The 14,431-nt window shown below is 26.4% G+C and overlaps 1 protein-coding gene across 1 annotated transcript; it reads left to right on the top strand.

Annotated features, from left to right (window-relative positions):
- Window positions 1-4,543: 4,543 nt before the first annotated feature.
- On the top strand, window positions 4,544-7,184 carry LOC122518089 (farnesol dehydrogenase-like). Its single transcript, XM_043636773.1, has 5 exons — window positions 4,544-4,944; window positions 6,035-6,161; window positions 6,295-6,427; window positions 6,586-6,729; window positions 6,884-7,184. The coding sequence occupies exons 1-5, from the start codon at window positions 4,638-4,640 to the stop codon at window positions 6,935-6,937; spliced, it is 765 nt and encodes a 254-aa protein (XP_043492708.1). The 5' UTR covers window positions 4,544-4,637; the 3' UTR covers window positions 6,938-7,184.
- Window positions 7,185-14,431: the final 7,247 nt, after the last annotated feature.

Here is a 14,431-nt window from a genome sequence, read left to right as displayed (position 1 = left end):
ATCTTCTATCTTTGCAGTGATTCGAATTGTCATTAATTTTTCTAACGAATTTATTTCTACATAAGATAAGATTATTTCTTTTTTTTTTTTTAATATTTTTTCGTTCTAAAACTTACATTAATTAGTCGAAAAAGAATTCACTGTTTAACAAATAATATTTTTCATTTATGATCAATCCCCATTAAACGAATCTATGTATTTTTCTTTTTATTTTTTTTTTTATAAGAAAAATTTACTTTTTTATACTTCGGTGTCAGAAAATGTGACTGATAGACAACCGACGATTGTTTAACGAATTTCGTATTTAATTTTCTATCTTTGCGGTGATGCAAGATAAAATGTATTAATGCTTATAAAAGACTGTCATTACTGCAGATTAATTTATATTTATTGAAAAGTAAATATTAACACTAAACCTCCGACAAATGACCGTTTTAAAAAGAACAAATTTTTCTTAATATAGAATAAGATTTTAACCAATTGCACATGGTGAACAATATATTTTCTTTTATTTAATAATGAATAATATAAATTTTATGCGTTTTTATTGTATTATTTTTACATATTACAGGATTCTTACTTATAAATAATACTTACAGATAAATTATAAGTTTATTAAAAATCGAAATATAACAATCGTATTGTCATAATTGCAAAAACTAACAGTTATATTTCTGTTTGAAGATTTTTTTTCTAATCGTTCGTTCAAAGATAGAAAGAAAGAAAAAAAGAAGAAGACGACTACGACGAGGAAACGGTAGTCGTACAACCGACAAAAATTTCAAATAAGTCGCTAGATTCGCATCCTCCGCGGGGCAAATATGAAACATTGCAAATTAAAGTCTGCTTTGCAAATGTCTATATATATGTATTGCACCCACTCGCACAACTATACTTTCATATCCATAAAAAGAGAAATCTTCGTTTATCTTCCATGTAAAACCTACTGTGCGTGTGTAACTAATACATGCTTACAATTGAAAATCTCGGCGGTAGATTAAAAAAATGTTTGTCCTTTTTATTGTTGTTATTTATATTCAAAATGAATAAAAAGAAAGAAAAAACAGATCGATATTAGGGGAAGGGGATAAAAAGATGAGAATTATTATCAAATATAAAACGTTGAAGAAGTTTATATTCGAATTGATCCGATTAAAGATAAAAATAAATGACGATGGGCAAACAAGATTTTGACAAATTTTTCTCGTCGACGAGACTCTTGTTTATTTTATTTAAAAGTCAACCGAAAATCGGTTATCAAGATTCAAGAAAGTGAATAAATAAATATAAACGAACGGGGATACCTTCAAGTTGCAAAAGGAGGAAGAAGAAAAAAAGAAAAAGACGAAGAAATGTAGAGAAAAAATAACAAAAAAAGGATTATAGGCGCAAAAGCATAGTCCTTTCCCTTGGGTGTATGAGCATTAAAGAGACATTCTTATCTCGAAGTCCCTTGGCCACAAATGCGAAATGTAGGTTATCGGGTTTTGAGGTGTAAAAAGGTGGAGGTATCATTCGAGGTCGCTAAAGAACGAAAGTATGAAGAGAAAGAAGAGAGAAAAAAGAGAGAAAAAGAAAGAAAGAAAGGAAGAAAGAAAGGAAGAAAGGATAAAGGAGTGAGATGGAGACGATGGAAGAGCGGTACGAGTGAATGAGAAATAGAGAGGCAGAGAAGGTTCTAAATATCGCTGATGGTGCCATCTTGAAGAACCCTTCGTGGCAAGTTTCTTCTATCTTCGGTAGTCTTCGGTAACCTTCGGCAGGTCTTCTACCTTTTCATTGAAACTACGACGACGACGACGACGACGACGACGACGACGACGACGACACACTCGTCCTCTACCACTCTTATTTATTTTATTCTTAACGAATCTTCCATTCCTCTTAGATCTTCTACTTGTTCTTCTTTTTTTATTTCTTTTGAACATATAAAAAAAAACACACTACGAAATTATTATTCGATGGTATGCATCTGCTGGATGTAAAGATGCACTTGGGTTACACACACACACACACACACACAAGACTTTTTTTAAAGTTATGTTTATTAATAATTTTAATTCAACGGAAATGAATAATGATTAATTGAATGTACATGCATACAGATATACACACATACTCAACGTTTTTCCAATCGAGATGGGACGGTCGTGCAATCTCGAGGGTACTCGTGCTATCCCGAAAGATTGACGTTCGAACAAACTACCTTGATAACTCTCTACACGTCGATCGATACCAAACCAATAGGATTCTGACACGACATGATCATGTTCGTTCGAATTTTTCTGCTTTAGTAATTTTCGAGATTCATCTATGAAACATACGGATTTTCTATAAAATTGATTATATGCTTTTGACAACTTGAACCATTATATCGATTGATTTTAATGAGATATTACAAGTACGTAGAACGAACTGAACAAATGCCCATTTAAATAAAAACATATTTTTCATTTTTTCGATCAAGATACTTTTCATTTTACTGTGAAGTACATATAACATTTTTTGTTCTTTGTACTTCATTTGTCTCGGTTCTAACGAAATTCTAACGATAATTTTTAAACAAAATAGTTAGGTAAATATGTTTTGAGAAAGTTTACGATTTTATTTATATCGGGCCTTATTTATTACAGCGCTGGGTTGTATGTGACTCCAGTACCACGAATTTGACAGTCCTGTTATTATTATATTATAAGCATGTAAGACATAAACCTGAACAGCTGCACAACGTAAAAAAAGCAGCGACGATTTATAAAATCTTATGTTAACTCGTCGCATCTGTAAATCTATCGCTCTTAAAAGTCATCCAATATTTTTCAAGTATCATTTTACGCAGCGGAGATAGTAACACTATTAAATGTCATCTTCGCATACACGTTGCCTATAAACTGTCACATATATGTAAATCCAAAAATACAACGGACTGGATTCTTAAAAGCAATAAACCAGTTTTGTAAAACAGCGATACAAGGACGAAAAAAAAATTATCGAATTTTGAGTTAGACCTATACTCGCAAGGCCTTATAATATGATAATTTTTCTTTAAATATTTATATAAATTAGAGAAGAAAATAATATAATTTTAATTATAATTAGTCTAGCAATAATAATTATATATACATAAAGAATTACAAATTGTATGTTACTTAATTTCTGAATGATCACTTTAAACTTGAATTTTTTTTAATATAACTATTATACATAATGTAACTCTCTTGCATAATTCTTTTAAGTAACTAAACTCTTCTATGATGACTCTTCTATACAACTGAATTCCAAGAATCACATTACTGATATCAACATATCAAATTAGCTAAGGAGTGGCTAAATTTATTCTGTAAGAATAAAGAAATTAAAGTTAAGATATCTAAAATATACTAATTATTCAATTTCAGTCCTTTATCGCGTTGTTATTCGTTATAATAACGTTAGCATAATTAGCTCATTATTCTTAGAAATCATGATACAGATATTTTTAATTACGTTATATATTACAAATTATAAGATAATAATTTGTGTCTAACATTTTTTTTCATACTTTTCAATCATGTTACATCAGATAACAAAAGTTTTCGATAGATTTATTGAATAATCTAAGCTTATCATATTTCTCGGTTCACTCGTTACGTATCATTTATTTTATATTTCAGTCAATATTTATTTTAATGTTTATGTAAATGAATATCTTAAAATAGAAAACAATTTAAGATATCTGTCGCAAAAATTGATTAAAAATGATTGCTGTGCACTATCTTAAATGTCCGGAGTTTAATTTTTTTTTGTTTTTTTTTTATTACCAGTTTATAGTCACATCAACAGCAAGGTCATTAGCGACGGAGTCTAGTTATTAATATTATTTTGAAGAAATGTTGATATATCTTCCATTCGATATTACATCTTGTTTTTCTTATATAATCATTTAGTTTAATTTTTATCATTTTATCTATTTCATTTTTATTTTATTTTTCTTCATTCAATTTTCTTCTGAATTATTTATCTTTTTATTTTATGTTTTTTTTCCTTTTAATTCGTTATTTATCATAACATACAAAATTATATTTATTTCAGTTTAATTACTAATCAATCAAATAGATAAATTCTTTAACATTGAAGAATAAATGAAGTGTTGATTAATAAACTGAAATAAATCGTTAATATTTTTTTTTATTTTAAAAAAAGGAACGAGCTAAATCGTATTTGTTATTTGAAAATACTGCGTGATATTTTCGAAGAAAAGAAAAAGCAAATCTAAAGAGAACAAGATTGGCAGATGTAAAAAACTAACTTTTGAAGTATTCAAATTGATGTTGATTAATATTTAACGTTAAATTGAATATATATTATTATATAATTAACAGAACCAATCAATCCTAATTAAAACGAATTAGGTTTCATTGTAAAATAAAATATTTAGTTATTGTGTATGAAAGAAAAGTTAGAGAGAGAATAACAAATTATAACTAGTCACTCTTTCTTTTATAAGTTGTTGGCCCGGCACGATAATTGGTTTAAGGGACGTATGGGGGGAGAAGAAAAAGGAAAGGGAGCTGTTAAATAAGCAGTGCGAGAGAAGAAGCCTTCAAGACGTTAGCGAAACGATCATTGTTAAACGTGATACTGTGAGAAGTCTTAAGAAGATGGAACGTTGGTCAAGTAAAGTTGCATTAGTGACAGGAGCAAGTTCTGGGATTGGTGCTAAAATTGCTGAAGAATTGGCACGATATAATCTCAAGGTCGTTGCCATTGCAAGAAGATTGAACAAGTTGGAGGAATTAAAAGCTAAAGTGGAATCATTAAATTTACCGGGCACGATTTATCCTATAAAGTGTGACGTCTCTAAAGAAGAAGAAATCTTAAATGTTTTCAAATATATTGAAAAGGAACACGATGAAGTCAACATTCTCGTAAACAATGCCGGTGTCATTTTCAATGAACAAATCATTAGTAAAGTTTTTATCTTTATAATAATTAATTAGCATAATATTACAATCACAAAGAAATATACATGAGAATATAATTATTCATTTAAATTCGTGTAGATAGAATAATAATTTATTGAGGAAAACAATGTTAGTTGATATTGATATCACAAATAATTAATCATTAATATATACGATACGTGTTGATATTCAAAAGAGAAAGCATATCTCAGGATTTTTATAAATTACTTAACAATAAGGAGATCTTGAAAATAGATATATTTAAAAGATTTAAGAAATTTTGTGAATTGGTAGAAAAATTTCTTTGCTACTTGTTTGAGATTTAAAACAAAGGATAAAAAAAAATCATTTTTTTTTCTACGAACAATTACAAACATTGATAAAATTTATTGATAAAGAAGAATGTTTGCTAATGCACTTTATTAACACAATTGTTAGTTCTAATATTTAACATTTGCATAATAATTATTGTAAATGATTATTTTAAACATTAATAAAATTAACTTTGCAGATAATTTTACATATGACATTTATAAACAGTATAAATGCTTGACATTGATTTTAATCGCAAAACACAATTATTGCAAGTAACTACTTTAATAGATAAACAGGATGGACTTAAAAAAATAACAAAAACAAATTGCATGTATTCCATAAATAAGATAACAATTCATGTAAACTAATTTTGTCGTATTTAATAATACTTAACGATTAATAAAATATGAATAAAATTATTAAACTCGCATATATCGATAAAGTCTTCAGAACTTTATTTATTGTTTAAAATGTTTGCTAATAAATTTTACACAAAAGATTTAAAATAAAAACACTGTGAGCAATGCCTAGGCATTGCCCACAATTGCCAGCCATTTTTAGGCAACGTAGGAAACAGAAGAATAAAAATTACGAACAATTTGTTATATTCCTAGACATTGTACAAATACTTATTGTTAGATATTATAAGATATTCTATAAACAAGAAAAGTTATATTTATTAGATTTGCATGATATTTTCTAAAGAAAAAAAAATAGAGAAAACAAAATCTACAAAATAGAAATATATCGATATCGAGATCATATTCCTTTTTTTTCAGATGGAAAAACAGAACACTTTCGTAATATTATGGACGTTAATGTGATCGCAGTAGCTATTTGTACAAGAGAAGCTGTTAGATTAATGTCTAAATCCAAAACTCAAGGACACATTATCAATATTAACAGGTAAAGTAAAATATACAATAACATTATGTTATTACTATTTATAGTTAGTACAATTGGGCAAGTTTATTGTATACTTTATTAAGATTTTTTTTTATCATGAGTTCATTCAATATTAATTAATTTATTTATGCAGCCTTTGTGCCCATAATGCAAACATCACAAAGGTACCATTCAGTTTATATCCATCCAGCAAATATGCTGTAAAAGCTATGTGCGATAGTATTCGTAATGAAATCTTGGACGAAGGATTGAACATTAAAATTTCGGTAATATTTCTATTATTTTGGTTTGTTTGTTTTTTCTTTTTTCGTTACGAAATTGCTTTTATGTATTATACATAGTTGCATTTAAATATATAAAATAAATTAACATTTATTAATTCGATATTAAAAAAGAAATTAATCATTGTTTATTATTTAACCAGGATATTAGTCCTAGTATTGTGGACACTGAAATGGTTAAAGTTTTTAATTTACCATCAGAAATTTTGAAGAAATTGAATATGTTATCACAGAAGGATATTACTGATGGAATTATTTATGTACTAGCCAGCCCAATTAATGTCCAAGTAAGTACTTTTTTTAAACAATACGTATGATCGAGCATGTAGAAAAATTATATGTAAGCATATAAATATTCTAGAACAAATAATTCATTCTTCAAGTAAATTTCATTAAATAATAATTAAATTTTAATAAATAAAATATAATTTTCATTTTTAGATTAATGAATTAATAATTACATCTTTGCACGATGAAATACCTGATAGTATTTAATAATAAAATATATAAACATACATATTAGGAATAACAGAATATCTTTATGTAATGATGTCACATTATATATCTCTGCAAGCAAATTTAAATTAATATTATATAATAAAACAAAATACTTATATAGAATATTCCGAATATAAATTCATTGTTAATAGTATTTGTTATATAAACAAATGTATGTATATAAGCATACGTTTTATACCATTTATAGAGATGATATAATATATTAACTATTTCTCACTTCCTATAGAAATTTTTTTTTCTATCTTTCCTATCATTTAAAATTGTCATTCTGTACTACACATATAAAACATTTTGTATTACTCATTGACTTCTCCATTCTTGAATATTTTAACTAACGAATAATACAATAGAAGAGAAGAGTATAATAATAATAATAAATTATTTATACGATTTTCACATATTCGTACATTTAAAATTTTTATCAAATATATAAAGACATTGTTAATACGTTTTTATTGCGCCTAAGGATAGGCAAATTTCAAAAGCACTTTTATGCATACTTTCGGGTTGCCTACTTTCAAGAGCTACTTATTTTCTTTTTATCTTCAATCAAAAATATTTAAAATATTACATTTTTGACTCGAATGTAATAAAAAGAAATGATGGATTATTATCGTTACAAATCGTGAGAATTTTATTATTAGTGCAATTAGGTTTTAAAGCATAAAATACCATCCACAATTGTGTATTTTATAATATCAATATTAGTATTTCTGAAACATGATTTTTAAACTATTTTCAACTTGTTTTTCCCCCTCTCATGTCCAGAATTTCTTTTCGGTGTAGAATAATTCGAATGATTACTGTACTCGAAAAAATTCGAGTGAAAACTTGCGTGCAAATATTCAATTGTAAAAATAATAATAATAAAAATAGTACGCAAAAAAATATTTTCCAAAACGAGATCGTGAATGAGTGATGAATGACATTGAATCGTAAGATATCTCGTTGGCGGATACGGAATGATTAATTTATCTATAATAAATAAAAATATATTTGATAAAATAAGATTCAAACTTTTTACGTTGTTTACATATTTTCTCGATAAATATTCGATTTAATTATAGAAAAATTTTGTTTGAAACTTTAGAAATTTCATTAATGCAATATTATTATTAACGTTTAATTATTAATCAAATCAAAAAAAGGGATGACTTTTAAGAGATAATCGAAATAAACTAATTTACACGATTTATTATATGAAATTGTAAGTAAAAACGAATGTAATGATACACGAATACCGGGAAACAATTCAAATGCGGTAAGCAATTAAACGTTAAAACCTTTTTTCTAATGTTCGCGATCGTTGACGTGCATCCAATCGAATCTATTCTAATGTCAAGCGAAAGTTGAACATTTTTTTGTACTAAACCAATGTCCTCCGAAATTTCGATGACATTGAATTTATAACTCATGAAGGAATTACAAGGAAAAAGATATTGAAAAACAACAAAAAATGACCAATATTTATCGCTTCATAGATTCTATCTGACATTGTTTATTGTATACGTGTCATTTGTAAAGGTTTCAAGATTTTGTTTCTAAGAAACTCCATTTACACGGGTACAATACATTTATCTTCGAACACTCGATTAAATTGCGTCATTGACATTGCATATATCACATCGATATGCACTTAAACGATTTATTACAAGAATGACTTAAGATTAAGATTTTTAGAAAAAAAAAACTAAGAATTTTGTATCATATCTTGATAAAATGTTGCGAAAGTTGTATTAGTATAGTTTGCAATGTTAGTTTGTTTCCGCATTACGTGCCAATATTGTACGAGTATGAAAAAAAAAAAGTAAGTTTTATCACATCCGCAGTTGCGAAGTGACTCATAATAAAAATTGTTGATAAGAATAATGTAATATATAGCAGGGATTCATAATAATTGTTCAGTAGTCGTTCAAACATTCAGTAAACATTCAGTAAAAAGTGCAATTTAATTTGCAACATGCCACGCCTATTCTCAGATCGTGAATATGCTGACATGCATTACATTTATGGTGTGTCCAACGGTAATGCTTCTCTTGCTAGAGATTTATATCAACGACAATATCCGAAAAGAGATGTTCCGGATCGATCTGTATTTGTACGGGTTGATACACAGTTATGCAAGACAGGTACATTTTGTAAACCTAGAAAATCATGTTAATCGACCCTGCTAATACAGGTAAATATTATTAATCTGTTCTTATATTATTATGCAATGTGAAACACCTAACTCGATTATTTCGTATAACTTTATTAAATTGTATATTAAACAATAAATTATTTTATACAAAGTTGAATACTATGACAATGAAGGTAAATTGTTAACGTAAAAATTTCTAATGTCTCAAAACGATAGAAAAAAGTTTTTGAAACGTAGACTATGACGATTGACTTCGTTTAAGATACATTATTTTTGGACATTTGTAACTTTGTTTCTCTTTGCATGTTCATTGCACGCATCGTAAATTAAAATTGTATATCTTGTTTTTCATCGTTATATTCAATTTCCTTGTTCAACCTCTTTCGTACGATTTTATCACCGATAACGAAATAATAGTTTATCACGAAAATAGTTGATGACAATATCTTAAGTATTACGTGAAATGTAGATAAACATTATAAAAGTAGTATTAATCATTAGCTTTATAACAAAAACAATGTTTAATACATTTTAAATTGAAAATTAATGTTTTTTTGAATTGCCATAAAATAATAGGACGTTTCATTTAAAAAAAAAAAGAAAATAACTCAAATTTACCTTAAAATCTTCTCACACTTATACAGAATTCACACGTATGGTACATTATGGCCTTCTTGATACAGCATAATATCTGTAAAAATAATTTGTTGTTTAATTTACAATTTAGAAAATTATTCGAAGTAATCAAGTTAGGTAACTCACGTTCTATATCAAACGAAAATCAATATATTATTATTTTTTATATTAATTATAACTCTTTAATAAATATTTTTAATATGACATTTTATTTTTATTTTTATTTATAGGATATGCCAGCATCGTTATGCGGATATAAACCAAGACACTATCTAATCATATGTATACAAATGATGAGATACAATCTTTGAAGAAATAAAAGTATTCAATGTGAAATGTATTTATCCATTTATATTACTTTCCAGTCAAATTGTACCTTTCACTTTTTCCTATTTACAGTTATCAAACGAATGAAATAATTTCATCCTTTTATATTGGCGTGCAAATAATATACTACATAAACTTTCTTTCGCTTTTATCGAAACGCATTGATGTGAGAGATAAATTTCATCAAAAATTAATGTTAAAATCAGTAAGAGAATTATTAATCATTAAACAAAATAAAAAAATCTATAATACTTTATCTTCGTTTTATACAGATATACAACCAAAGAATGTAAATTTAAATTTAAAAAATATCATTGTAAATGATTAAATATCCATATCACTGAAATTTATTAAATAAGAATTTTTTCCTTTTCTTTTTATTATTTTATTTGATAATATACAGCTAGATCATAGAATCGAACGAAAGAAACTATCATTGTAGATATTTAAAAAAATGGTGGTTCTATTTGATCTAATGAAAAGGAAATTTAAAAAATACCTTTAAAAAATAATGAAGCAATATTTAAAGCAATATAGAAATATATTTTGCTATTTTTTGAGCCCCGTTGAATCGTTCAAATTTTAATTTAAAACATATTCGACGTATATTTAAAAAACAATATAGATATTTGAGGTACTAAAATATTTACTAATACACCAATTAAGATATGACGATCACTATCGTATAATTGTTATTTTAACTCAATGATTATATTTTACTTTAATTACATTGAGGATTAGAATTCTTTGTCTTGAAGAAAAGATTTTTAATTTTTTTGGACGATTTGACGTCACCATGGTGAAAATAAACGTCGAGGCTATCTGATGGCGATCGGGGAAGCACGAAATGCAGAACTGACAGTCGAGCATAAGACAGTCGAAGTGCAGGAAGCTATAAGTTAATCGGTGAGTTTTTACCTGACATTCGAAACTTTACTTTATTATTTCAATATTATAATAAATCATTTGTTATTTTTATTAATTACTATATCTATAATTGTATAAAGCAAATATAACAATTATATATAAATATATATATTTCGGCGTTAAATTGTATATTTTAATTAAACCGTGGAAACCCCATATAACAAAATATATAATATATAAATAATATATATATATTTCTATATATAATATTTGATTAAATCACTTACTTTCTTAAAGGAAATCAGTTATTTTAACATCTTTCGTAAATTGATCATTTACCTTAGAGATTTGATCAAATCTCCATTTTCATCATTTCCCTGCGATATATAATATATATTAGGTTCTCCAGAAAATTCGTGCTAATTCTTAAAAACATTTAAAAATTAATATTTATAATAATATTAATAATAATATATATATACATTTATAAATCGGCATAAATTTTACAGACAATCAAAAATGAGTATGTCATATTAAAATATTTTTAATTAATTTTAAAGTATAAAAAAATTCGAAAACATTGAGACACGTTGAGGATTTTGTCGATTTAGATAACTTTATTTCGAAATGAATTTTTTTTTCACATAACCGTGAATTAGAAATATTCGTAAAAAAATTTTATTCAATTTCGAAATTCCGAAAATCACTCCCGATCAAATTTAAAATTATTAATGTTTTCGATACATCTATTTGAAGAACCTGATCTGATTCAAGCAGATATTTTCGGGTTTTTGCATACCTCAACTACATTTGGTACAATGTTTCTCATTTGAACGTAAAAAATCATAATAGTTGTTATGAAAATTCAAAGTAAAAGTTTTCAAATTATTATGCACACCCTGATACGATGTCGAAAAAAAAGACAGATTATTTGACAAATCGAAACACAACAATATTCTAAATAACGTGTGAAATGTCTTTTGCTAGAACGTAATATAATTTTTGGATTTAAAGTAAAGATAAATATCAGTAAATGACCAAAGAAATCTTTTTTCATACAAATGATCCAATATAATGTATAATTAAAAATTATAAAAAAAGCAGACATTACATTAATAATTTCTTCGATATGAGATAAAGATAAATACGATTGATCAGATTCGAATATTCCATGTATTTGTCGTCCAATGTTAAAATAATTTGTACACCTAGCTAATTAGATCACACGACGTGCGAATCGATCGTTGTTATGTCGAAGAGCCATAATTGTTTACCAAATTATACCAATAGACGGTAGGAACGTTTGATTCTTATTTACAAAAATCAATGGTTGACCAAGAACTGACTGATATATTGTATAAATGGAATAAATCAAGAGAGTAGAACATAATTAATGAGCTAATTCATCGATCGATATGTTTATGAGGAATACGTTGGGATGCATTGAACTGAATAATAAACACCGGTTTGAGATTTGATTAGAAAATGAATCAAATATTGACGAAATCAGTGCGGATTTTATTTGTCAAAATTGATTGTTCAATTATTTTAATCTTTTTCGATAAATAATAAGATAATTGATTAATAATTATGCATATATTATTAATAGTTGACTACTGTTTCGCACGCTAATATTATCAGATATGCATACTTGAATTATTCTTCTAATTCGTGGTTAGTTTATTAGATAATCATATTATAATAAGAATCGTGTAAAGTTAAAACAAATATGTCATATGTAAGTAAATCTTTGCTGAAAATAATCAGATAATGTGTATTTACAATGATTCGTTTAAACAGATGTTCATGAAAATCTTTTATTCTATTCTATCGGGTCGGGGAAAAAGTTTCTTTATATTTTATTGATACGATATTAATATTTTATTGATATTTGTGCCCATAATTATGAAAGTGGTCTAAGTCAAAATGAAAAAAAATAAGTTTATTAGTTATTTCACACAACATTATTTTAAACTAAATTAATTTAATGCAATTTTCACGATATTGTCAAACTGAACCGTTAGATAGTGTTTGTTATTTCAATATTATATAGAATTCATTTAATGTTCAAATGTAATTCTTTAAATATCTCGAAACAAGAAATATATGACTTAGACGACTTTCATAATTATGGGCACATTTTATTACACCGTAGAGTAATTTTTCAAAAAAAAATTCTTGATATTTTTATATTCTGTCAAAAGTAATTACCTTTTGTAAAAAAATAAAAATAAAGAAAAAAAATTTGATACATTTTAAAATATTGTTAAAGAAAAAAAATTCAACTCAAACTGATAACAAAATATTTATCGACATAATGCTTCCTTGCGAAAAAGAAAAAATGTCGCTCATCGTAAAATCGATAAATAAATGCATGACATTTATCAACAAAATGCACTATTAATACACGTGACACAAAATTGATATATTTTTTGTTCTATATGATTATTTCGAGGTCATAAATACACCTCGTCCAGAATAAACAGCCGGTGAAAAAGATCGATGAAATCGTAACAAATATTGAGCAAAATTGAGAATTCATTTTAACAGCCACGATATCATTTCAAGGCTTGAAAAAAAATATAATATGAAAACAAAAAAAATTAAATTAAATTTGTTTTACTTTTGCATTAAAATACGAAGAAACTGTTTCTTCTCCCGAGTCAATATTTTTAACTTGAAATTCGACATGTGTATTCATATTTCACACATTTTCTAGGCACTTCGTACTTTGACGGTAACGTATATTAATTAATATATATATTAATATATATTATTTAACCGAAGAAAAGTTTCGTCATGCTCCAAATGCTTTTTTTTTCCTTCTCGCCTTACCTTTTCTCATGGAAAATCTAAAGTGGTAATAAAGCTTGGTAACTCGTGTTTCACGAACAGTTAGATCTCGTATTGCCAAAGGCTATCTCATTCGGACTCTTACTTATTTTATTTCATTCGTTTTATTTATTGCATACCGCGTGAACGAGAAATGTCTTCGAAAGGTAAACGTACAATATCAAAATGCGTAATTTTATTGTTAGCGATATGTGATTTTAAATAGAAGAAAAAGAGAGAAAAAGAAAAAAAAACAAAAAAAGTAGGGCATGTTTAAAGTGAAATTTTTTTATTATTGTTTAAATTCGATACACAGATATACACATATATATAATTTACAAAAGATATGGTATATTAAGAGGAAACGTCAGCTAACTTCAACATACAGCTAACGTCAGCATACTTCGTTATTGAGATATTGCGATCATTATTTATCTGCAAATAAAATTTTTTGTTGTTAATGCTTTTAGTCGTGCCTTATACTTCCGAGTACGTTCCCTTCCTGTTTTCGATAGTGGTTTAATTTTCGTTACTTTATTTCGAATTGTAATTTCCTTTGAAAGTTATTAAAAAATTTTTTTTAAATAAACAAATGAAAACCAGATTTTCGTCTGCGACACATTATTCGTCTAGATTTTTTTCTTACTCTATATTCTGAAGCAGAACAC

This window comes from Polistes fuscatus, unplaced genomic scaffold (genome assembly GCF_010416935.1).
Source record: "Polistes fuscatus isolate 324 unplaced genomic scaffold, CU_Pfus_HIC Scaffold1, whole genome shotgun sequence".
Classification (NCBI taxonomy): Eukaryota; Metazoa; Arthropoda; class Insecta; order Hymenoptera; family Vespidae; genus Polistes; species Polistes fuscatus.
This window is presented reverse-complemented; position numbering and strand designations above follow the sequence as displayed.